The 24673-nt window shown below is 38.0% G+C and overlaps 1 protein-coding gene across 6 annotated transcripts in view; it reads right to left on the bottom strand.

The window, feature by feature from the left end:
* The window catches only part of MBTPS1 (membrane bound transcription factor peptidase, site 1), a 66346-nt gene that overhangs the window by 35682 nt on the left and 5991 nt on the right, over positions 1 to 24673 (bottom strand). For 5 of the 6 annotated variants that reach the window (XM_074201992.1, XM_074202003.1, XM_074201997.1 and 2 more), the window contains exons 2-8: positions 16811 to 17296; positions 13750 to 14007; positions 9604 to 9807; positions 5619 to 5729; positions 5121 to 5230; positions 2094 to 2210; positions 1138 to 1205 (exon numbers count right to left, since the gene is read on the bottom strand). In XM_074201992.1, the coding sequence (XP_074058093.1) occupies positions 1138 to 1205; positions 2094 to 2210; positions 5121 to 5230; positions 5619 to 5729; positions 9604 to 9807; positions 13750 to 14007; positions 16811 to 16979 (1037 nt within the window). In that variant the 5' untranslated portion in view covers positions 16980 to 17296. The remainder of the gene's footprint in view (positions 1 to 1137; positions 1206 to 2093; positions 2211 to 5120; positions 5231 to 5618; positions 5730 to 9603; positions 9808 to 13749; positions 14008 to 16810; positions 17297 to 24673) is intronic. The other variant, XM_074201996.1, reaches the window with a different exon arrangement.

The following is a 24673-nucleotide window of genomic DNA, read 5'->3' as shown; positions in this document are numbered from 1 at the left end:
AGATCTTCCCATCTGAAGGCAATTTCAAAAGAGTAAGACCCAGGATAGGTAAATTTGTAGGCATCACCCAAAACAAGTCCCCACTGTCCTGATTTCAGTTTTGACTAAAGAAGGAACTGAGGGAAAAACGGTACCAGGTACGATGTAAGGATGAGGCCTTTACAGTCTGCCAGGAAACTACACTTTTTTAGTCACGCTCCAAGGTACCCCAACAGCGAACAAAGAGCAGAAACCAAAGATTTGGGGGCAAAGCATATTGGGGGATACATTGCAAGTATTTTTCCCAGAGCATTTACGATATAGTAAAGACATGAAGAAAATGCATGATTTTTTACTCAAAGACGATCTAAAACATTCCTAAAAAGGGTTCTTTCTTTAGGACCAACTACCAAAGGGGACCTTTGTTTCAGCAATGAGTACAAGAGGACTAAAAATACTTTACAAGTAGTTGGCTCCTTTCTAACTCTTGACTGCCTCCATTATGGACCAGTCAAACCCAGGTTTTTCCTCACCTGAGGCCACCACCTGTGCACTCTGTGGCCCCATGCACACCTTCTGCAGCCCAGCCCCTCACCTAAAGCTTCCCTCTCCAGACTCTAGTCCACTCCACCTGACCCCTACTGCCTTCTCAAGCCACACTGACCAACCAGCACTTGCTTCCTCTTCATTTTTACACTGGGACCTCACTCCACTTTGTTATAGAGGGAAATTCAACAAATGGAGCTATGTGTGTTTGAACAGCATGCTAGAGGAGCTTCTTAAAAGTTTCTCTCATAATGTGGACCTTTGGAAACATGACTGCAACACGTGCCTATGAGATTTAAGAGCTGGAAGGAACCTTAGAAATCATGTACTCCAATTCATATTCCGTCTTGAGAAAACACACCTAGAAATGTAAAGGGAACTATTCTAAGATACTTATAAAGTGGCTGAGGTCTGAACCCAAATCTACTTACTCTTACCTAAATCAAAACATGCATTTATTAAATCAAATGGAATACAAGACAGGGAAGAAGTCCTTTCTACCAAATAGGAGTCTCTGAATCTGAGTAAGTGGCATAACAACAAAATTCACCATTACGTGCAAAGTAAAATATGAGCAATCATAGAAGTCACTTTACTTTTTAAGCTACTTACCCATAGAGTGGACCATCATTGCCAATAGCAGAAACCATGATCACATTGTTAGCTGTCAATTCCCAGACCTAAAAGGTCAAAAAAAGCATTACGCCTTTTTTAAATATTCATGTTATTTTCCAGAGAATAATAAACCTAAAGACACTTCCTAAAAGAGTAAAATTTTTTTCAAACTTTTACCTAAAATGAGCAGACTACTGTGGCCATGCAGAGGCTAGTGACTACTGAGAGAATAAGCCAATTATCAGATGATAATGGTTTGCATGTTAGTAAATATACAAAATACAATGAAATAGAAGCCCTTCCCCTGGGAACAAGTAATGGTGTCTACCCTTGGCAGTTTACAAATTCTTTCTCCACCATTCTGCAAAGTAAGGAGTTAAAATGTGACTCTTTTCAGTGGATGAAGGAGATGAGTTTCAGACAGGCAGGGCTGTCACCCCATTAGGAAGGAAAAGAGCAAAAACATAAATGGAATTCATCTGAGAGACTCCCAAGTCCAGTGCATGCTCCTTTCCCATGAGGCCAAAGCTACCTTTTTAGTTACAAACTCAAGAAAATGTACTGGAAATATGTTTCATGGAAGAAAGGAAGGGTATTAACAAGGTGCTATGTACTACTCCTGAATGATTATTTTCCTTTTTTCTAAGACATAGGATGTATTGAATTTCTTGTCCTTTGGCAATGAGTGTTAAGATGACTAAAAATGCTTTACAAGCAGCTGGCTCCTCTCTAGCTCTTCACAGCCTCCATTCTGGCCCAGTCAAACCCTGCTTTTCCCTCATTTGAGGCCACCACCTGTGTACTCCGTGGTCCCATGCACCTCCTTCTGCAGTTTCCAATACTACAGAAGCCCCACACTACTACAGAAATGAATAAAACAAACACAGGGAACTTATTCCAGCAAGAAACAAAGACCAAACAAAACTGACACTATCTGGAGTTTTTCTACAAACCTTGTCAACAAAAGGATGATCCATGAAGTCTGGGCCACCAATGCTGAGATTGAGCACGTCAATTTTCTTTAAAATAGCATAGTTGAAAGCATCCAAAAACCAAGATGTATAAGAAACCTAGTCAATTGAAAAACAATGTTTTAGTATTTCAGGAAGCCCTCTCCCAAAGTTTTGTTTAAAACTTTGTTTAAAGTGCAAAACTCAGAATCTCAGAAACATGATGTAAAAATCACCAATATTTAACTATTTTAAAATATTTTCACTTTCTGAAATAAAGCAAATTCCTAAAAGTTGATTCTATAAGTAAATCATTTTTCCCATTAATTTCTGTTATGAAAATAGAGGTGTTCTTGGGTAATATAATTTTGGTTTCACTCCCTCCTAAAATAATAAGAAACAACTTCAAACTTGAGGAAATTATATTAGAAGGTTATAATAATAACCTTATTATTATAAAAATAAAATAAAAGATAAAATGGCAATTAGACTATTATAAAGGATCCATGACTGAATGAGTGTATAGTCACTCTCCTCACCCAGGCAGAGTACATCTACTTTTTAGCAGATGGCACCATCAATTTTTATGGCTAAAGATACTATGCCCAGGTCATGGCCAATCCTTTGAGAAGGGGCTGAATTTTCTGCATCTGCTGGGGCTAGTATCCTCAGGCATCAAATTTAGTAAATCTAATCTGTCTTCTCTAGTCTATGAATAAATAGAAAAAAAATGAAGATTGGGTTAACTGCATAACTTGCTATTTTAAATTTAATTAAGCAGATTAAAATAGGCTACTCCAGGCTACTTTCCCCATCCCCACCCCAATTTATTGAAGGAGGAAATTGTAAAGGTAGAATGATCTCTTAGAGATCATTTTTAAAACAAAAATCCCTAATCTTACCCTGCTAGTCCCTTACATTATATTTGTTACAAGAGTCATTCTACCTTTCATGCCCAGATGCCTAGGAAGAGAATTATTTTTCTTCTTGCTCCTCTTCCTCCTCCTCACCCAGCTATATTCCTTGGAGTTTCTTCATTTCATCACACCAGGAACCTGTTCCTCCCCTTCAGACAGTAAACTCCTTGAGGGCAGGGAGGATCTTTCTCTCTCACACTTATATCTCAAAGGGTTAGCACAAAGCAGGCAACTCACAAAAAATAAATGACTATTTTGAAATCTTAATAGCTTATAATCTGACTTCTCTTGGTTCTTAAATTCCATGGCCATTCCCAAGGCACTAATCTCCTTGGCTTCTCTTCTTATTTTTGTACCACTAGTCTTTGATCTCTAAACTTTCTGACCTCTCCTTTCCTGGGTTACCTTCATCTCCCACCCCTTTAAGCATGGGTCCCTTGCCCTTCACCCTAAAAGCTGAAATCTGCCTCCATCATTCCCCTCATCATCAGTTCCATAATAGGCTGCAGGATCAAGTAGCAAATGCTCTAATTTTCAGAGTCCTTCATAATCTCATCCCCCCCTCCTAACTTTCCAGTCTTTTCATAAACTCTGGAATTCAGGGACCCTGGACTCCTGGCTATGCCATCAACAATCCCCTCCATCTCCCTGCACCAAGCCTTCTCTGGCTGCTTAGCCCCTAACTGCCCCCATCATCTCCACCTCCAATATTCCCACCTTTTTGGGTGTCCCCAACTAAACTGGATAATCATCTGAAATGATGTTTGTACCTAGTTTTCTATCTATTGTCTCCCCCATTAGACTGTGTGCTTCTGGAGTATAAGCACTTTTTATTTGGGCCTTTCTTTGGAGCCCCATTGATAAGCATAGAGTGGGCCTTTCTTTGGAGCCCCATTGATAAGCATAGAGTTCTGGCACGGAAGAGTTATTAGTTGTAATCTATTTATTGATTTGACAAGCAGATCAGCATATGGAATTTATGATATATCTAAAAACAAAAGTAAGCTACAAACAACAGATATTCCCAGCTTCATCGATAACCTTTGGGGGGAGGGGTGTTGGGTCTACTTTGTAGATAAATATGGTCATCTTATATTGTGTCTGCTAAGTTTCAAAATAAAAAAAAAAAATTTAAGATGATTTTTACTTCATTTTACAAGTGAAGAAAATTATGCCCAAGGCAATAAAATGACTAGTACAGATTCACAAAGCTCATCAATGGCAGAGCTGCCCCACATTCAAGAAAAGTCACCCCTCACAGTAAAGCCATCAGAAATTTGTGTCCACTCCCTACCTCCTCACCTGTGGCATAGGGATGCAGAACACTCAACCAGGAAAATGTTTAATTATATGTATTTGGTTAAAATCATGCATATTGCTTAATAAGTGTCCCAAAACAGACACATTTAAATTAGATGATACAATTTAAAAGTTTATTCCGGAAAAGGTAATGATACCAATTGTATAAGGCTAAAATGTCCACAAGTTTGGTACTGAAATGATGGAAATGCTTTCTTTTTTAACCAAGGGAATCATTTCACTAGTATCTGTCTTAAACTAATGGTACACTTTTCAGCTATTACTACAAAATTACTTACCTAGGAGGAAAGACAAAATTATTGCTTTATAGTGCACACTCTGTGCTTTTTTAAAAAAGTAAAATGTAAATAAAATTAAGAATATGGATGAAAAATCTGGAACTCAAAATCTTATAAAATTGAATGTTGAAAACTATCTTTACATGTAATTGGAAAAAATAAAATACTATTAAGTGGGGGGAAAAACACAGATGAGGTGTAAAGAATACGGATGAGGACTTCAATAAATAACACAAATTTATCTTTAAAAATAGAAGACATGGGGGCGGCTAGGTGGCATAGCGGATAAAGCACCAGCCTTGGAGTCAGGAGTACCTGAGTTCAAATCCGACCTCAGACACTTACTTAATCATTACCTAGCTGTGTGGCCTTGGGCAAGCCACTTAACCCCATTGCCTTGCAAAAAAATAACTAAATAAATAAAAAATAAAAGACAGAATTTGTTCTTCCTGAATAGTGAAGTGTCAGATTGATTCAAATCAAATGTGACCTATTTTATATCTCAAAATACTCACCTGATTATTAGTGAAGACCCTGAAAATATGTAACTCTGCATCAGGAGCAAATCCCTGGCATTCCCTCATACTGGCTATCACGCCTGCTACAAAGGTGCCATGGCCCAAACCTGTTGCCCACAAGAAGAAATAAATTATACATAAACACAGTTGCTTATTTGCTCCCAAAGCTCTGTCCCAAAACAAATATTCAGAAGCAAATACTTCATTTTCAGGATCCCTGAAAACCTGTCTAATGGTTCTCTGCCCTACAAAAAGAGTTCCCATTTTCTTTCCTCAAGACCCTACTTCCAAGCTTCCTCCATTTAGAAAAATTTCATTCCACAGAAAATAAGCTTAGGTCTGTGCTGAAGAATTATGGTACCAAGATAAAAGAAAACTGGAGGATGGAAATTAGTCCTTATCCCTTAGCACAGAATGGGGACGGAGGAGTGGGGGCTGGGAGAGGGTGACAGACTATTGGAAAACCTCCTCCCTTTAATATTTTTCATGACTTACCATCATCCAATGTTCTCTCATTGGTCCAATTGGTTCTCTCCTTGACATTTTTGAAGTGGGGATGTTTCTCACTCAGTCCAGTATCAAAAACAGCAACTCTTACACTAGCTCCTAATTCCAGAAATAAAACAAAATCATGTTTAGATAAATTTGAATCTTGGTTAGCTACATGATTTTGGAACAATGGAACAATGAGACCAAAAAAATATGGTAAAACTAAACTACTAAAGGAAAAAAGCTGGGATGGAACAGTAGGATGTAGTAGCCAGGGTATTTAAAGAAGGAAATAAAGAAAAATGGGGCAGGTGGGTTTTGCAAGAACCTGCTTACAAGACTATGGGGTGATAGCAGAATGATACCTTTGCTGACAGGGACTGGGTGGGTACCTCTAAGTTCTGTGGATGCTTTCATCCTTGCCCCTCATTCAGGATGGGTCCTGTGGCCATGGAGACTGTGACTATCTGTGACAAGACAGTTTGGAGGCCCTGGTGCTGAGCACATTTTGCACATGGGAATTTTTCTGTAATATGATATGCTTAGTCAGTAAACACTGAGTCTCTCTGATGTAACATCCTCTGAACCCTTCTCAAGTTCTAGAGACACACATGTCAGCAGTCACCAACTCTGGACATGACTCTTTAGGGTGGTCAACAAGCTCTGGAGTGTTAACCACCCCAAAGAGTCATATTGTCCAGGGTTGGAAACTCCCTATGCCAGGATAAAGGAAAACAAGCATTCAATGTGACCAGTGCTAGTCACCTCCCACAGGGAGAAGCGATCAGAAGGGCAAGCAAACACAAAGGATCCCATAGAGTATCACAAATGCTACTACCCTGATTCCTTCAGATTGGGTTAGCAGAACCCAAATGGCTGGAAGGAGCAAGGAGGGGAAAAAAAGTAGAACCAACAGATGCTTAAAAAAAATGTTTGTGTCTCAACTGTCTAAAAGTCTGTTATCCAAGAAAAGCACTGGTACTGTTCCATGCTACAATGCATAAAACCTCAGGCTGTATTTCACCCTTCTACTACATTTTCCCTCCTTCCTTACTGTCCCGATATGTTCAAATTGGCTAGTCTTCACCTAAATACAAATGGTGATAAATACTACCCACAAGGTGTGATGTCGCCATCTTTGTCAAACATATCATGTTGGTTCTACAGGAAAAGAGGTGGGGCTGATAGGAAAGAGGGAACCCCCATGTGCAAAATGTAACCAGCACCAGGGCCTCTAAACTGTTTTGTCACAGATGGTCACAGTCTCCATGGTCATAGCACCCATCCTGGATGAGAGGCAAGGAAGAGAGAGCATCAACAGAACCTAGAGGTGTCCACCAAGTCCCTGTCAGCAGTGGTCATCACTGGAGTCTCCCCCATAAATTTGTAAGCAAGTTTTTGCAAAACCTATTAGCCCCATTTTCATTATTTCTATTCATCAAAGAAATCCAGAAAAAAGTCATGGTGAAGAGGGTTATTTTTGATGACTGGGACTACCTAGGCAACCATCTGTTGCCCTAAGAAATACCATTTTTGTATGATGATCAACTATGATACTTAGCTCTTCTCAACAATACAGTGATCATAGACAATCCCAAAAGACTTTTAACAGAAAATGCCATCTGCATCTAGAGAAAGGACTATGGAATCTGAATGTAGACCAAAGCACACTATTTTTCTTTCTCATAGTTTTTCCCTTTTGTTCTGATTCTTCTTTCACATGACTAATATGGAAATGTGCTTAATATGATGCACATGACTAACCTCTATCAGATTACTTGCTGACTTGGGAAAGGAGAAGGAAAGGGAGGGAGGGAGAAAATCTTGCAAAAAATTAATGATAAAAACTATCTTTACATGCAATTGGAAAAAATTAAGCACAAAAAGGAAAAAGAGGGGCAGCTAGGTGGCACAGTGGATAGAGCACTGGCCTTGGAATCAGGAGTACCTGAGTTCAAATCCAGCCTCAGACACTTAATAATTACCTAGCCGTATGGCCTTGGGCAAGCCACTTAACCCCATTGCCTTGAAAAATCTAAAAAAAAGGAAAAAGAAATACCATGTTCTAACCATATGCTCACACTAATATTGCATCCCTGATAGGCAATGAATTCTTTTTGAATGGGAAGTCTACAGGATACTTTCACAACTGAGAACTCCATGTTTATTTATTAGTCAATCTATAATTATGTAATGAAAGTATTTCTCTTCTAATGTAATCTTTATAATTACCACAAGCCCTCATCACTTGTATTACACTTCATGATTTTCAAAAATACTTTCCACACACTAAGATATATTGTCTTTCACTTAGTTCTCACAAAAGTCCAGGGAGATAGGCAGGGAAGGTATAATTATCCCTATTTTAGGGATGAAAAGATTATGTTATAGTGATCTGCCCAAGGAAACACAGCTAGTCACGGGCAGAAATGGGTCCCAGGCAGGCAATCTTTCTATTACATCATGCTGAATTATCAAGAATTTGACAGGATAAAATGTGATTGCTCACTTATAAAAAAGCAAAGTTGTTTTGGCCTCACATTAATATAGCCTGAATCAAAAATTACTGAAGTAGAAAAAACCATAACACAGCCAATCTTCCCACCCCTGTACACGATATGTCCTGCCAATTCTCACAGCATCAGTGACATAACAGGGCAAGGGAGGACAAGCACTTCACACCCCAATATTAGTGATGCTGTGAGAACAAAAGGGCATTTCTGGCTTTATGTAATACATGCTTCTGAGCACTTGGATGTAAATTAAATTGTAAAAGAATCATTTTAAATTTGCTTGAACTTGAAACTATTACTATTTAAAAGAACTCTTGAGGCATTTAATATCTTTTGAAATGCAAATAATTATCTACCGGTTTATGTTTCTAAGTTCAAATTACAAAACAAATAACACCTGACCCCTAAAGATAAATATGCCCATTGATGAAAAACTAGCAGTAGGCAGGAAGTCTTCAAAACTCAGGAAATTATTACCCTTCATGTTTATTATCTTTTTTGTGTTACCCCATTAGACATTTAACTCAATGAAAAAACTGAAGATAACTACCCCTTAAAAATAATTACTCTTTACAATGATATAAAAAATATTTAGTGAGTTTTATTCCTCCCACTCCTCTCTCCCTACCTGAGAAATTGGAAAATAAAAATATTCTCTGCCCTCTTATTATAAAGAACCATTGTAAGAACAAAATGAAAGAGTGATTTGGCCCAGCTCAAGGCCCATCTTCTCCCAGTTAAGTGTGTAATTCCCCACTCCACCCCCAACCTGACCTTCCAGCCACAACTTATCTCACTTGCTCCAAAGCTCTCCTAGTACTTTTCCTATGTGTCCATTACATTCTAACTGAAAATACTTATGTCCTTGTTCATGTCTCTCCTACTAGATTCTAAGCTCCTTGTTAACTGTTTGCCTTTGTACCCCCTGTATAAGAGCATCCTGCACTAATGAGAGAGAGAGGCTGAGTCAAGAGTCAACAATAGCCTCACTTGAGCACCTGGGCTATGGAGAAAGTATTTGAACTCTAATGCCCTATCTTGGAAACTAAAAGCTACTAAATCTTATCCTGAAATTTCTAAGTAGAGTATAACGGCACTGGCCAAAAATGAGAAATCTGGGAGAGAGAAGATTTGGATGTAAAAATTAGATTTTTTTTTTACCCTTATCAAATTGAATTTCAAGTTTTAGCAGACCTGAATACATTCTGAAGCCTAAGTAAAATATAAAATTCACCCAAAGGAGAGAGAGAGAGAGAGACCATGATGGTGTAGTAGCCTTAGGACTTGGCTATGCACAAAGAAGATGTAAAAGAAAAAAAGAGAACCTAGAAAACATCAGTGATGAAGAAGCCTAACCAAAGACCATCCATGAAGAAGAGTCTGAGTGGTCCTTTTCAGAGAAATTGATGGCAGAAACCCTGCAGAGTCAGACAAACCCTGCAGCCCAGCCATTCCCAAAGTGCCAGAACACTCCTCACCTGTGTACCCCATCTGCCAGAGGACGTCAGCCTGGAGAGTCTGGGCTACCTGCCGTGGGATGGCCCTCAACAAGCGCCTGCTGGAATGCCTTCCTGTGGCATGCCAGAATCCAGAGCCCAGGGAGAGGCTGGCTCTTCTAAGGGGGCGAGACGACTGCCATTTCTGTATCCATCGGGTCTCATTGCAGGGCACCGTGGGGTCAGCTGAACACCAAGAAGAAAATATCAGAACAAAAAAATAAACAACTGCTTTTGAGAAGTATTTCAGAACACTAAAGGGGAAAGAATATCAGTGGGCAGAGTCAGACCTCATATTCAACAAGGCCTAGGTAGTAAATGATGACAGATAATTTGCTCAGAAGAGAAGCCAGAAGCCTCTCCTTTTCCAGATCACTGTAAGTCCTAAGATGACAGAAAGTCTTGTTCTTGAATCCTTCAGTTAGGCAAAGGACTGCTGTCTATCCCTTTACTGCTACTATTTTTACTTCCAATCTGCATAGTTACAATCACTAGACCTTAAATTTTCATGGTCATGAGTGTTAACAACTAACTGGGTTCAATTGACAAGGATGTATTGTGCTGGGCACTGTGGAAACAATGACAAAAATAAAACAATTTTGTCCTTAAAGATTTCTCAAGATAAGTATATATGAAATGTATACCCAGCACTCAAGGCCTGAGAGGCTTGCACAACAGGGTCAACCTCTCAGGAAAAAAGAGCTCCGGCCCTACCTCAGACAGTGGTGGTTGGATCAGTCACTCGTCTTAATATTCTAGATATCCCACCTTCCCCATCCTCCCAACCCCCCCCCAATATAATTATGACATCAAACTGAAGCCAAAATAGAGGCCACTAATCCATTCAAAGGGATCTCTATGATTTATCTGGACTTAGTTTTCAAGTATGTTATCTAGGCTTCACTGAATTTTTATTCTGTTACTTCTCAACTCCTTTTTAATCTGGATTGGGTCGCACTGGAGAGTGCCTTGTGTTGACTTCTCTGCCCAAAACATATCATTGAAATCAAAGGTCCATTCAAAGTAATGGGAGGCAGGGCAGAAGGACTGCCTTGGAGCTGGGGAGTAGGGGTTGGGGGGTGGGGAGGGGGAAATAAATGCATTCTAAGCACCAAAGTCACTGGGAAGATGGCCTGATGGATACGACAAGAGGCCAGTTTGACTGGACCATAGAGAGGGTTAAAGGGATCATGCCTAGAAAGACAGGTTGGAACCCACCATGTGAAAGGCTTGAGATGGTTTTCCACCAAGAGGTGTTAGATAGGTAACAGAATCTTTTATTAAAAAGAAAGAAAATCCACAAGCATATACCTTTTCCAATTAAAGAATATATTTCTTTTTAATTAATATCTAATTGTAAAACCTGTTAAACCAGGAAAAATTATTTTAAAAACATTTAAAAAAACATGTAAGCAAAGGTTTTGAGATCAACTTGAGGGAAGTAGGTGAGGGGAGGATATTCTCTTCACAATGGTATCTATTCCCATAGGGTATGGATTGATTGATAGAGTATTGATATGATGAGAATGGGAAGGGTGGCAATATGTCATGATTTCTTTAAAGGAAAGTTAATCCAAATATTAGAACTAAAGATTTTTAATTCTAGATCTAGCAACTTATCCTCACTAGACTTGAAACTAAAATATTGGGAGAAAATGACTTAAATATCATCATTCTTATTATAAAATAGTATACATTTATGAAATGGCTTTAGAGTTTACAAAACATTTGCTCCCAACAACCCTGAGATGTAGCACATCATCACCATTTTACAAAAACAGAACCTGAGGGTCCAACAGATTACTTCACTTAATACAGTGACATGGCTGATGGAAGAGTGAACCTTGAACCCAGGCCTTTGCTAATCCTTTTATGCCTGTGACTTATAATCTCCAGGTCCGGCTACTGGGGTTCCCCAGTGCCTCCTGCCCCTCTCAGCTCACCATCACCCCCTCTGCACTGTCACATCTCCCATGAATACAGAAGAGACTGGTTTCTGTCTTTCTTTGTGCAATGTCTAGCATGGTATACAAGCTTAGAAAATGTTTAACAGATCACTCCTACCTTGACAAAGTGGGAGGAAAGAACCTACTTGGATATTATCTCATTTTTAAAAAAAAAACTTACAAAATTATTTGTAGAAATTCTTTAAAAATAAAATAAATGCCCATCTTCTATATGTTTATCTTCCTCAATCCTACTTTTCAAATGCAGAGCTAATTAAAACTACAGTTCTTTCCAGTTTCTCATTTGAAAAATTAAAATGTGAGCAAATAAAAATTCAAATCAGCTAAAAATCGAGCAAACCTAGGATAATTACAGGTGTTCCATTTCTAAAGTTAATTACTATAATTTTATTTCAGCTCTTTCCAGGTCTCAGCTAGTTAAAGTAAGCTAACAATGAAAAAAATGATACATACTCATGTCAGTTTCCATTAAGGGAATAATTATTTACACCAGATAAGCTGAGATTTTACTGCATAAAAACTCCCATATTGATTCCTGGTGCTAAAATTAAGACTCCTACTAAAAATGAAAACATTCCAGGTAACTAAGTTTGGAAGGAGAAAAGCTAATATATCTAATATATATATAATAATATAGCTAATAAGTTTTGATTTTTTTTAAATTAATGAAAATGAAAATAATGAGACTACCAGACCTGTGTTCTATAAAAACTTAAAAATCAGACTGTTCAAGCTGAAAGTGTTCTTAAAGCCATCAGGCCAATCTACTTATTTCACAGATAAGGAACCAGAGGTCCCCATATGTGAAGTGATCTGCCCCAAGTCACACAAACTTGCTTTTTTCCCCTGCCCCTTCCTTATGCCTTCCCTGCTGTTATTAAGAAGTTACTAGACCCAGGTTTATCTGAGCTTTACTTGCTGCTTCTGTTTTAAAAAGCAGCAAAAAGTTTTTAGAAGGATCAAAGCTATTATTTGGTGAACAAAATCAAAACATAGGATTACTGAGCTTTTTCTTTTAAATTTATTCTTTTCTTTTAAATTAAGAAAAGACCTGAGAGTAGAGAGAAGGACCAATAAAACTAGAATAAACTTCCCTGGATTGCTCTGATTAATGTCTTCTAATTCTCTGGAGAAAGCTATTTTTAAATTATGAAAAATATAACCTTAGAGCAAAACCCATCTGTGTTGTTTACTTTGACTACAAAAGGTAATAAATTATTAGCTCACATCACTGGAAATAAAAAGGGTTAACAATCAGAGATAATCTTAATGGCTAACAGGTACGTATCTCTTTCAGTTTTCAAATGTCTCCTACAATTGAATTGGCCCTCTCATTTAACAGAACAGGAAACAGTGAAAAGAAGGCTGATGATCTGCCCAAAGTCCTCCAGTCAGTGTCAGAAAGGCAGGACAGGATGGGAGCACAAGTCTCCTCTGGACACCACTCTAACATCCTCTTCTGTCTATCCATACAATCTCTACCCCTGAGGGAGGTCCAATTAGGCATGGTCAGGCAATCCAGGAGAGGGAAGAAGAAACCCAAGGCAAGAATGTTTTTTGGACAGTTAAAACAACTGTAAAGGATAAAAAAAATAGACATATACCAACTGAAGCAAGAATTCAAAAGGACCTATCTATTTCTTTATTTTTCCAATTACATGTAATGGTACTTTCCAACAATAATTTTTTTTTTACATTTTTCTTCCTCCATTCTTCCCTGTCCTTCCTCCTCTCTCTGACAGAAAGCAAAGTAATATAGGCTCTACATAAATAACCAAGATAAACATAGATAAGGACTTATCTCAAAGAATGAAGCGACACTGTAGAGTCTAAAGCCAAAGTCACTCTTCCTTGGCATGGTTTGAACATTTGGTCACTGGTAATGGTGACAGGCCTCTCCAAAATTAGGTGCTCAGGGGAAAGATCATGGATCAATGGCCCTAATAGTGTCACATCCATGCTATCTATGAACTGTGATCTGTGAGACTTCTGTGGCTGCACTATGTTGTAGATCTAAAGAAATAATATAACCCCTTTGGCTTTCCTCAGCAGGCCCTTATAACTAATTGTCCATATGCAAGTCTATGAATACTAATGCCCACCCTCTCTCTCCAAGCCCTGAAAGCTGAAAGAGATAATAGTTTATGTCATTTATACTCACATTCAGTGTACTTGAGAGAACGAAAAACTCTGCGTTGAGGGGTCACTCGCTTGATGTTGGGGTGATCTTCTAGAGTAAGCACTCCAGCTTTCTGTTTTTCTTTTATCTGTATCACTTCAAAGTCACTGGGATAGTCACTGGATGGATTGTTCCGAGGTATAATCCTCCAATTTTCTATTTCACTGCTTTTCAATGCACTTGAAATAAACTTATTTCTAGCCTTGGCTGTAAAGTATCCATTGAATGCCACAATATATTCTGAAAGCAACCACCACAAAGTAAATTTTTCAAATGCACTTAATATCAAGTGCAGAGGATATTAGGATATTACACAGAATTCAACAATTCATTTTTATGCCTCTTGGTATCAAAAGATTCCATTCTAAAACTATCTTTTGCACCTCAAACCCAAGAGCAATAAATCTAACTTTTAGCACTGGAAAATGGTTGGTCAAGCTCCAATTTGAACTGTTTTGGCTACTGTGACAACTCATTCACAATTTAAAGACCATTTCAGAGAGGGGAAGAGTTTATGCCCAAACTAGAGATAAGAGAACATTATAAAATGCAAGATGGGCTATTCTGAATATATTGAATTAAAAAGGGTTTGCACAAAAAAAGCCAATGTAACCAAGATTAGAAGGAATGCCAAAAGCTAGGAAACAATTTTTACACAGCTTATGTTTCTGAGAAAGGCTTCATGTCTAAAATATAGAGAACTTAGTCAAATTTAGAAGAATACAAGCCATTCCCCAATTAATAAATGGTCAAAGGACATGAAAAGGAAGCTTTCAGATGGAAAGACTAAATTTATCTCTAGTTATATGAAAAAATGCTCTAAATCATTATTTATTAGAGAAAGGTAAATTAAAACAACTCTTGAGATAACACCTGTCACCTATCAGATTGGCTAATATGACAAAAAAGGAAAATGACAAATGTTTGAGGGTTCATGGGAAAACTGGGACACTAATGAACTGTTTGTGGAGTTGTGAACTAATCCACCCATTCTAGAGAGAAATTTGGAACCATGCCCAAAGGGCAATAAAACTGTGCATACCCTTTGATCCAGCAAAAACACTGCTAGGTCTGTATCCCAAAGAAATCATAAAAAAGGACAAGACTCACATGCACAAAAATATTTATCTCTTTTTGTGGTGGCAAAGTAATGGAATTGAGGGGGATGCCCATCAATTGGGAATGACTAAACCAGCTATGGTTATATAAATGCTAAGTTCTGTAAGAAATCTTGAACAGCTCTGACTTTAGTAAAGCATGGAAAGACTTATTTTGCATGAACTGATGCTGAGTGAAGTGAGAAGAAACAGAAGAACACTATAGATTAACAGCAACTTTGCATGATGATCACCTATAAGACTTGGTTGCATTCAGCAATTCAATGAGCAAAAGACAATTCTAAAAGACTTGTGATGGAAAAAGCAATCCACATCCAGAGAAAATAATTATAGAATCTGAACGATGAGTCAAGTAAACTCTGTATTCTTTTAAAATTGGGGCTTTTTTAATTGATTTTATGGGTTTTTTCTTTCTTGTGGTTTTTTTTCCCCTTTTATTCTGATTCTTCTTTCACAGTATGACTAATATGGAAATATGTTCAACATCATTGAACATATATATAATCTATATCAAATTACTCAGTCATAGAGGGAGGAAAGGGAAGGAAGTAGAAAAATGTAGAACTCAAAATCTAACAGAAAATGACTATCTTGGGGCAGCTAGGTGGTACAGTGGATAAAGCACTGGCCCTGGAGTCAGGAGTACCTGGGTTCGAATCTTGTCTCAGACACTTAATAATTACCTAGCTGTGTGGCCCTGGGCAAGCCACTTAATCCCATCTGCCTTGCAAAAACCTGAAAAAAAAAAAATGACTATCTTCACAAGAAATTGGAAAAAAAATTAAATTTAAATAAAAAAAACAATTTATATAGATCATTTCACTTCAAAATAAGGCGTGTGTGTGTGTGTGTATATATATCTAAAATTTCCTGAGAGGAGATTCCCAAAATTTTTCTTTGAAAATAATGGCAACTTGAGGCGGCTAGGTGCCTCAGTGGATAGAGCACCAGCCCTGGAGTCAGCAGTACCTGAGTTCAAATCCAACCTCAGACACTTAATAATTACCTAGTTGTATGGCCTTGGACAAGCCACTTAACCCCATTGCCTTGCAAAAACGAAAGAAAGAGAGAGAGAGAGAGAGAGAGAGAGAGAGAGAGAAAGAGAGAGAGAGATAGATAGATAGTGGCAACTTGCCCAAGGTTTCACAGTAAATGACAGAACCAGAATTCCAAATAAGTTTATCTCCTAGGGCTAGGACTCTGTTCTCTTTTCTAGCCTGCATTCTGGTCTTAATATCAATTCACAAATATTAAGGAACCTTCCAAGGGATCAAAGTTCAGGTAAATAAGAATTTGAGTTTCCTTGTTTAAGACGAGCTACCTTATTGGAGAAAACAAAAGACTTAAGCTTATTTCATCTAAAATCTCTTTAAGTAGTGAGAATTAATACTGAACAGTCATGTTTGTTGACAAAAATAAATTAACAGTTCAAATGTTTAGTCAAATTAAATGATAATCATTCGACCATTAGTAAGGGGATGGATAACATGTGTATGTTACATAAATGGGATAGGCCATTAACATGCTAGAAGAAACAGTGACTATAAGGAATTCAGAGAAACAAGAGTTCTGTGAGAATGGACAACAGGTGAAACAAGCAGAAGCAGGAAGGCAATATGCAGAATGGATACAACAACATAACCAGAAAAAACAAAGTGGGATGTTCTGAAGAGACCCATACACCTGAAATGAAATGAGAGAAGACCCCTCACTCTGCGTCTGTGAGGAGATGGGGCTAGGCCATGGAGGTGGTACTTCACATCAGAGAGTTCACTGTGTGGCTAAACTGTTTTCCCTCTTTTTTTTTTAATTTTTAAGAAAGGGCTGTCTCTGAGGGGAAAGCAGAAGTCTACCAGAAAATCCAGGTAACAAAAATAAATCATATCACTAAATCATATTTCAAACCAAAACAATACTATAATTACCATGTTCCACAACTGTTGAGGAGAACTCCACCTTCAGAGAGAGATGGGAGCACCCAGAGCATAGGGGGGTCTCATGAGATGAATTTTCCAGTCTGCTTGCCCACTGCCTCTTGCCACATAGTAAAACCGCAATCAGAAGCAGCCAGATGTTTACAAACTTCATGGTCATGAGAAAATGTGGTCTTAAAATTCCGTAAATTCAAATCACGTTTTTTTCTTTCTTGTCTATTAGTTCATTTTTGTTTCAGCCAAACGTTGAAACATTGCTGGTCAGCTGTCTTACAGTCTTGTCCAACATAAGTAAAAGTTAAATTCCATGGTCTTTTGGGGTTTAGCCTGAAAAAAGGCATTCATTTCTTTCTTCTCTTCTTCTCCATCTTCGATTCAGGCTTTGCTCACTACGGCTGTGACAACTGAGTCCTGAGCTCCATTTGTACTGAGGAAGCAAAGTCCAAAAAGGAATTATCAACAGGTTCGTAAGCCAACCTACAGAATGAAAACAAAGCATACATACTTTACTAATATCTGAAAAAAAAATCTAGATATGGACCAGACATGGACCTTAGTGACTGAACAGTGCTGAACTATATTTTACAGATAAGAAAAGGAAATCATAGTTGAAGTGACTTGCCCAAGACTTACAGCTAGCTAGGCAGCAGAACCAAAGAGAAGAACAGAGACTCTTTCCTCCTCTGCCCTTTACACTAAACACACCATGACTACTCATGCCCAATCCTGCTAATAAAGATGTCCCTGGTTACAAACTTAAGAGAACCGTTCTTAAGATTCTAGCTTTGCAATCTGTAACTTCACACTATTCCCTCCCCCACCCCCAATCTATATTACATGTTTGTGTTCCTAATGTCTTGAGTTCTTCCAGTTGGCATTGCTTTTCCTACAAGTTTATAGTTATCTCACTGGAATGTGTGGCAAAATTCCCCAAACTGTGTGCAGGGGGGAAAAAGTCATAAAAATAGTTAAAAGATTCCTTGGAAGCTGGGATAGACTTAACACTCTCTTTAGAGATGTTTTACTCTTTTTTTATTCTTTTGCCTCAATTCAGTTTTGTTAAACATTTTCTTCAAGTTTACAGAAAATTTCTTTCACTCCTTCATTTCACACACGTGTGTTGTCTGTGTACCTCTATGTGCAAGCAGAAACAGATTCATGTGTATGCACATAAAAACATACATGCATATTGCATATCATCCATCATGCAACAAGCACTGTAAGAAATGGAGGAAGGGAGAGGAGAACACTGAAATTCACAGTTTAGGGAGGTGAGTAAAGATACTCAGAAGATCTAAAATTCTGTCACTGTAAAATAAGTAAATAATGATACTAAAAGATGTAGTGCAAAGGTAAAACAAAAGAGGTATAAGATCCAGCTCAAAGGAGGTCTTCATTCTGGTTAGAGAAATGAGGAAGACTTTGGAATGGCATTTGGGCTGAGTCTTTAAGGCAGAAAGTAGTCAGACAAGAGCGTGGGAAGATTTTTTTAAATTACATTAAGCTTCAAGCATGAGGAAATTTCAGGCAGCAGTACAAGTCATATTGGCTGGGGTTAGGTCGTCTGGATCTACTGAGGAAGTAAAGATCTAGTGGACAAACCATCTAAATTTGTGAATAAATACCTGCTGTCCATTAGGGTAATAGATGCTAGGAATACAAGTTCAAAGAATGTTCAAACAGAGCAAACAAATATATTCAAGTTTGTTACTTAATTTGATGAACTTTGGTAGAAAAGAAGAGGGGCATGGGTACATAAAGTTTTACACATCAGACAGGGTCATTTGGGTTCAATTAAAGAAGCATGGTAAAAATCAAGAAAGAACTGATATAAAAACATATATCAAATGAATTGCTTAAAACTGTTATAAATGTATTTTTAAATGGAAACTATAAGAGAAATTTATGGGCTCAAACTAAAATTGTCACTAAACAAAATATTATTTGTAGATTATTTCTAGAGAGGGCAGGAGGAGAGAGGAGTAATTTTTTTTTTTGCAATGAAAAAGCAATACTATAAATTGACTGTGGTCTGCTTCTGAGATCATGGAAATTAGTCAAAGACATCTACTACATCTGGTAATACTATACCTTAGGGACACTACCCAGTGAAGGAAAAAAGCCCTTCAAACTACAAACCTAGAGTTATAAAATAGATTGTTAAACATTAAATAATGGAGAGGATCATAGAGATCATCAAGCTTCTAACCTCACTGGCAAATGTAAAATGACAGGATATATCACATGTAATGAGGAGAAGCTGAAGAATGGAAGAAAGCCTTCAGAAAGTCTGACTTTTTTTCCCCCTAGAAAACTGAGAAAGTATTGTTAAACTATAAACTGACAAAGCTCTTTTGAAAAACCATCAGTTTTGGAAAAACTTAAAGAATTAAGCAGGAATAAGATCATTTTTGAACACAGTATAATGTCTCTCAATACAATACCACTTAGGGGTGGCTAGATGGTGTAGTGGATAAAGCACCGGCCTTGGAGTCAGGAATACCTGAGTTCAAATCCGGCCTCAGTCACTGAATAATTACCTAGCTGTGTGGCCTTGGGCAAACCACTTAACCCCATTGCCTAGCAAAAAACAAACAAAAAAAAATACAATACCACTTAACTCCCAAATGTTTAAAAAATAAGTAAAAATACAACACAACAGAGATGATGCTAATTTATGGTTGTCTAAATCAATGTGGGCCTGGTCCAATGAAAGCAGAATATAAGGAGGAAATTTGGTAATTTTAATTTGTTCCTGCACAGGGGAGATGTTTCAGCTTTTCCTTCCTCCCAACCTTATTTCCTTCTCTCTCCCTCCCACATAGCTGTGAAGAGGCAAAGTCAACAAAGCAGGTCTCCTTGCTCAAAGCTCTCTTCCAGAATTACTAATGATTCATTAAGGGTGAGCAGGTTCCTCTTTGTAAAGTTCAAGGCCTCTATATGGTAGGTATCTAATAAATGTTTATGCAATACACACAACTGACAGTCTAAAATTCAAGCTTCAAGATCACGTAGGACAAACTTATCATTTTTCATTTCATTTCAAACTTCAAACGTTTCATTTCTACTTAACCAAGGGTAAGTGACCTTGGCCTAAATCACAAATTCCAGATCCTCTGAATTCTGACTCTCTTTCAAATTATCCACACCATAGTACAAACTTCTTTAATCAGACTGTACAGATGCCTAAGATCAACCACAGAGTAGAGGAGAAGAGCAATTTTGGAGCCCCTAGACTACAGGGAAGAGGCTGGGTTGGGGCACCAAAGGAACAGGCTCTAAATAAGCACAGGACCCTGAACTATTAAGTCTGAAGAACAAGGGTCATTAGCAGAAGACTCAAGAGGAAGAAGCAATGGCAAGTGAGAACAATAAGGCGAACTTTATCTACTTCAAAATTCTATCTTAAGGTCAACATCAACACAATACCAAAAAGATCAACTGAAAGCTGCTTTACAGGAGCAATTTTGCTACAGAAATGAGATGAGTGGACAGCTTGGAGACATGACCAAGATCATTTCTGATGGCAGAGATCACACAGAAATGTAAAAAACCAATTACTCCCCTGGGGAAAGAAAGACTAATGCTAGTTAGTTCCATGAGAGCAGCTATCATGATTTAATTATATTTGCAATCCCTAGTGCCTATTGCATTGCAAACAGTAGGTGTACTTACTAATTACTGAATAAATAAATGAATGATGGTACAGAAAAGTGGGAAGTTAATTATTCAGCCTGCCCTGGCCTCTAGAAAAGTCCTTAGAGTGCAGCAGCAGACAGACAGACAGCAGTGCTGGAGGGTCTGAAGGGCATGAGAACAGAGAACAAAAAGTGCAAATGGTCACCCATTTCCTTCCCATCTAGCGCTGGGAGCAGCCCCACAGACCCAAAGGGGCTTGGGAGAGGGGCAAGGACAAAAGTAGAGTGTAGCAGCTCCTCCAGTATGGATCCCCTAGGATCCAGACCACCTCCAGTCTAGAATGCAAGATAATGCCTAAAAAGAACCCTATGGTTGATCATGGAGAAAACAATTTCAGTTGAATGATGGAGCCAGAAGCTGAACTGAGCAGGACTGGGAAGTGCACTGGAAGCAAAGTATAAATCACTTTTTCAGGGGATCTAGCTATGAAAGATTGGAAAAAGAATCATTCACACACACACACACACACACATCCTTGACAGTAATGTAATAGCTCTTACTTAGCGTCCCTATTCCAAACCAATTCCATGTAGCTCAGATTTCAAGGGCAGGAATCCCTCCTCTACACAAACTCTCAAACCTAAAAGGAATAGCAGCTAATTATCCTGCCTGGACATATGAAGGAAAAGGAAAGGAAGAGATAGAAGTCTGCCCTACAAGAAGAGCTAAAAGTTCAGTCAGAGAGCATCAGGCCTAATGGGAAAAGGACTGGACATTCAAAGGCTGGTCCTCTCCCTCTGTCCTGTAGAGTTCTTTATGGTAGCCCAGTGACTCCCAAGATTTCTCAGGAATCTAGCCTCGGGGCCTGTACAACCATGGAAAAGAAGGCCAAGAAAGTTAAAAGACATAAAAAGCTTCAAAGAGAGAGCAAACCATGTTGAACAAATACTATAATATGAAGGAAATGAAATGACATTATCTGAAGAAAGGGAGAATCCACAGGATTCTCCCACCAAAGATCAATAAGAAATTCCAAAAATCATCCAAGAAAAAAATATCTTTTTAAATAAAAAAAAAAATTCAGAATGAAATTTAGTACAAGTCAAAAATACAAAGACCATATAAGTAACCAACACAAGAGAACTGGCTGATGATCTTGTAACACTGATTAAGAGTCACAACTCCAAAGAGAAGGAAAAAAATACAATCAGTGAACTCACATTAGTAAACATCTATGCTGTGCTCAGGATACAAAAACAGGGAAAGGGTTGAAATCAGGAAGCGGAGCATTTGAGGCAGGCAGGAAGGACAGGCAGTAACGACGTACAACTGGGAGATGGGGTGACATGCAAGGGATAGCAAGGAGACCAGTGTCTCTGATCACAGAGTACATGGAGGAATAATGAGACTGGAAAATGAGGAAAGGACTAGGTTATGAAGGTCTATAAAAAGTAAAGAGATTATTCTATTTGATCATGATGGTAACAGAGTCACTGGTATTTATTGAGAAGGGAGGATGACAGGTTCAGACCTGTGCTTGAGGATGATGGAATTAGACAGCCTAGTGTATTCCCACTATAGTGGGAAGAGACTTGAATCAGAGAGACCAATCAGAAGTGAGGAAATGAGGGCCTAATTCAAGGTAGAAGAGAAAAGGGAATAAAATCAATAGGACCTGGCCACAGGCTGGATTAGAAGTAGAGGGAGGGTGAAGACTCAAGGATAGCACCCAAGTTGAAAGCCTAGATGAAGGAAAGATGGTTGTACTCTTGGGCAATATTAAAGAGATTAGGGTGAAAGGGAAGTTTCAGTTTGGGACAGGTTGTGATTAAGGTATGTGAGGGACATTCAAGATGTTCAAAAGCCAATTGGAGCAGAGAAACGTTTTGGGGTGGCTAGGTGGCGCAGTGGACAGAGCACCAGCCCTGGAGTCAGGAGTACCTGGGTTCAAATCCGACCTCAGACACTTAATAATTACCTAGCCGTGTGGCCTTCGGCAAGCCACTTAACCCCATTGCCTTGAAAAAAATCTAAAAAGAAAAAGCCAGTTGGAGATGTGAAAGCCAGAGGTCAGGAGAGAGTTTAGGGATGTCTAAATAGATTTGAGAATCATCCATACAGAGATGAAAATGGAAGCCATGATGAGACTGCCAAGTTAAATAGTAGAGGAGATGAAGAGAACCCAGGAGAGAGCACTGAGGGAAAATGGTGGTTAACTAGAGTAACTGGAATGAGGATCCAGCAAAAGAAACTGAGAAGAACCATGAAAGATTAGTGCCAGAGATTCAGGGCAAGAAGACAGTTATCAAGGAAAAGAGGCCAATGTATACCAGTGATTCAAGTAGCAACAGCCATTGAACTGTACATAAGGATCTTTGTGAGGCATAATGACTTAGGAAACCACATATTAACATTATCTATGTTCTATAGTATTTATTTTGTTGTATATTTCTCAACTGTATTTTAATTTAGCTTGGGCAACAACAACAGGAGCCTGGTGGCTTGTCAATCTTCCCAGTATTTGACACCTCTGATATTCATAATGTCAAAGGCTGCAGAGAGGTACCAAAGGATGAAGACTAAGAAAAAAACAATAGAGGGGAAATAAAGTATATAGCATTCAAAGAAAGAAAATTTTTAAATAACCAGTGCTCCCCAAATTAAAGGGAGGACCTTATTTATATAATCAGAAAAGGTACTTGAGACAACAGTATTCTAAGTCACACGATAGTGTATCGGCTAAATCCCTTGCTTGCCTGTTCTGAAATTGTCTCTGAAGTGAAAGAAAAGCACATCCGTAGGATTCTGATACCTAAATGGGAAGAGATAAACTAAAAATATAAAGAACCTGTGGTTCCTTTTCATATTGGCTGAACCTGATAATAGTCTGGGGAGGTTCACTGAAGTCTTGTTTGTGCCTGAGGAACCAATCCTTTGAAGTATGTGGCTTGTGCTACGGTTCCAAATGATGTCAGTGCCCATAATTATTGGGAGATGAGAATAGGAACTTATGCTTTTGTGGTTATCCAAGGCCAAAATAAGAACATGGAGAGACAAGAATTGGATACCCTTTGAGGGGGAAAATTGTACAATGGGGAACATTGAGATCTAAGAAACTTCTCATTCGGGGAAAGTCATCAAATGTGGGTGAATCTACTTGTCTGAGTCAAATGAGAGTAAGAGAGACAAAAGGTGGAACTCAAAAGCTTATGCTAAAAATTACCTTTGCATTTAATCAGAAAATAAAATAATTTTTTTAAAAAAGAGAAAAGTGCAAGGATGACTTAAATATGTATTCCGAACTGGGATTGAACTGTGAACATTAAAGCCTGAATGAAAGAAAGGAAAAAACTATTAATCAATCAATCAATCTTTATTACATTCCCACCATGCACCAGGCAACGTGCTAAGCACTGGGAAAAAAAAATTCCTTGAGGTGGTAAAAAGTTAAACCTCTGATGTTGCCCTTCTTTATGCCAAATTTACTGAAAAATAGGACATATATCTAGATCTAGATAGAGATATATATAGAGATCCTTAGAAATAAAAAAGGTCTCTTAAAAATTCATATATAATTAACTGCCTCGAAAAACCTGTAACCTAAGGAAGCTGGTATGGGCCTACTATTTATTTTGTCACAGAATAATAAAGTGCAAAACTGTTGTGTAAACTTATGCTTTAAAGAATAGATTGATCTCTATAAAATTCAACTGAAAAGCAAATTCCTTTGAAATCAAATCTTGTTCTTGTCTATTTATTGACTAACATTATAAAATCAGAAGTATAATTTTATAGGGGGAAAAACTACTAATCACTTTAAAAATCATATATTTAGGGGCTACTAGGTGGCACAGTGGATAGAGCACCAGCCCTGGAGTCAGGAGCACCTAAGTTAAAAACCGGTCTCAGACAATAATTGCCTGGCTGCGTGACCTTGGGCAAGTCACTTAACTCCATTGCCTAAAATAAATTTTTTTTAAAAATCATTTAACAGAAAAATGATGACTCTGACTAGAACATAAGTTTCAAAATATAAAATTTAAATTAACAGTATACTACAAAGTTCATAATGAACCTTTTTTTTTTAGAAATTATACTTTCTTTGGGGTGATGTCACTTTGAATCCTCTTCAAGAACAAAGGACACTGTAACCGACAAAAGAAAAATAAATTCTCTCAAATCCTATAAATTTTTAACTGCTCTTTCTAATGGAAG

This window comes from Macrotis lagotis, chromosome 1 (genome assembly GCF_037893015.1).
Source record: "Macrotis lagotis isolate mMagLag1 chromosome 1, bilby.v1.9.chrom.fasta, whole genome shotgun sequence".
In the NCBI taxonomy this organism is placed as follows: Eukaryota; Metazoa; Chordata; class Mammalia; order Peramelemorphia; family Peramelidae; genus Macrotis; species Macrotis lagotis.
Note: the sequence above shows the minus strand (reverse complement) of the source record. Positions and strands in the feature narration are given on the sequence as shown.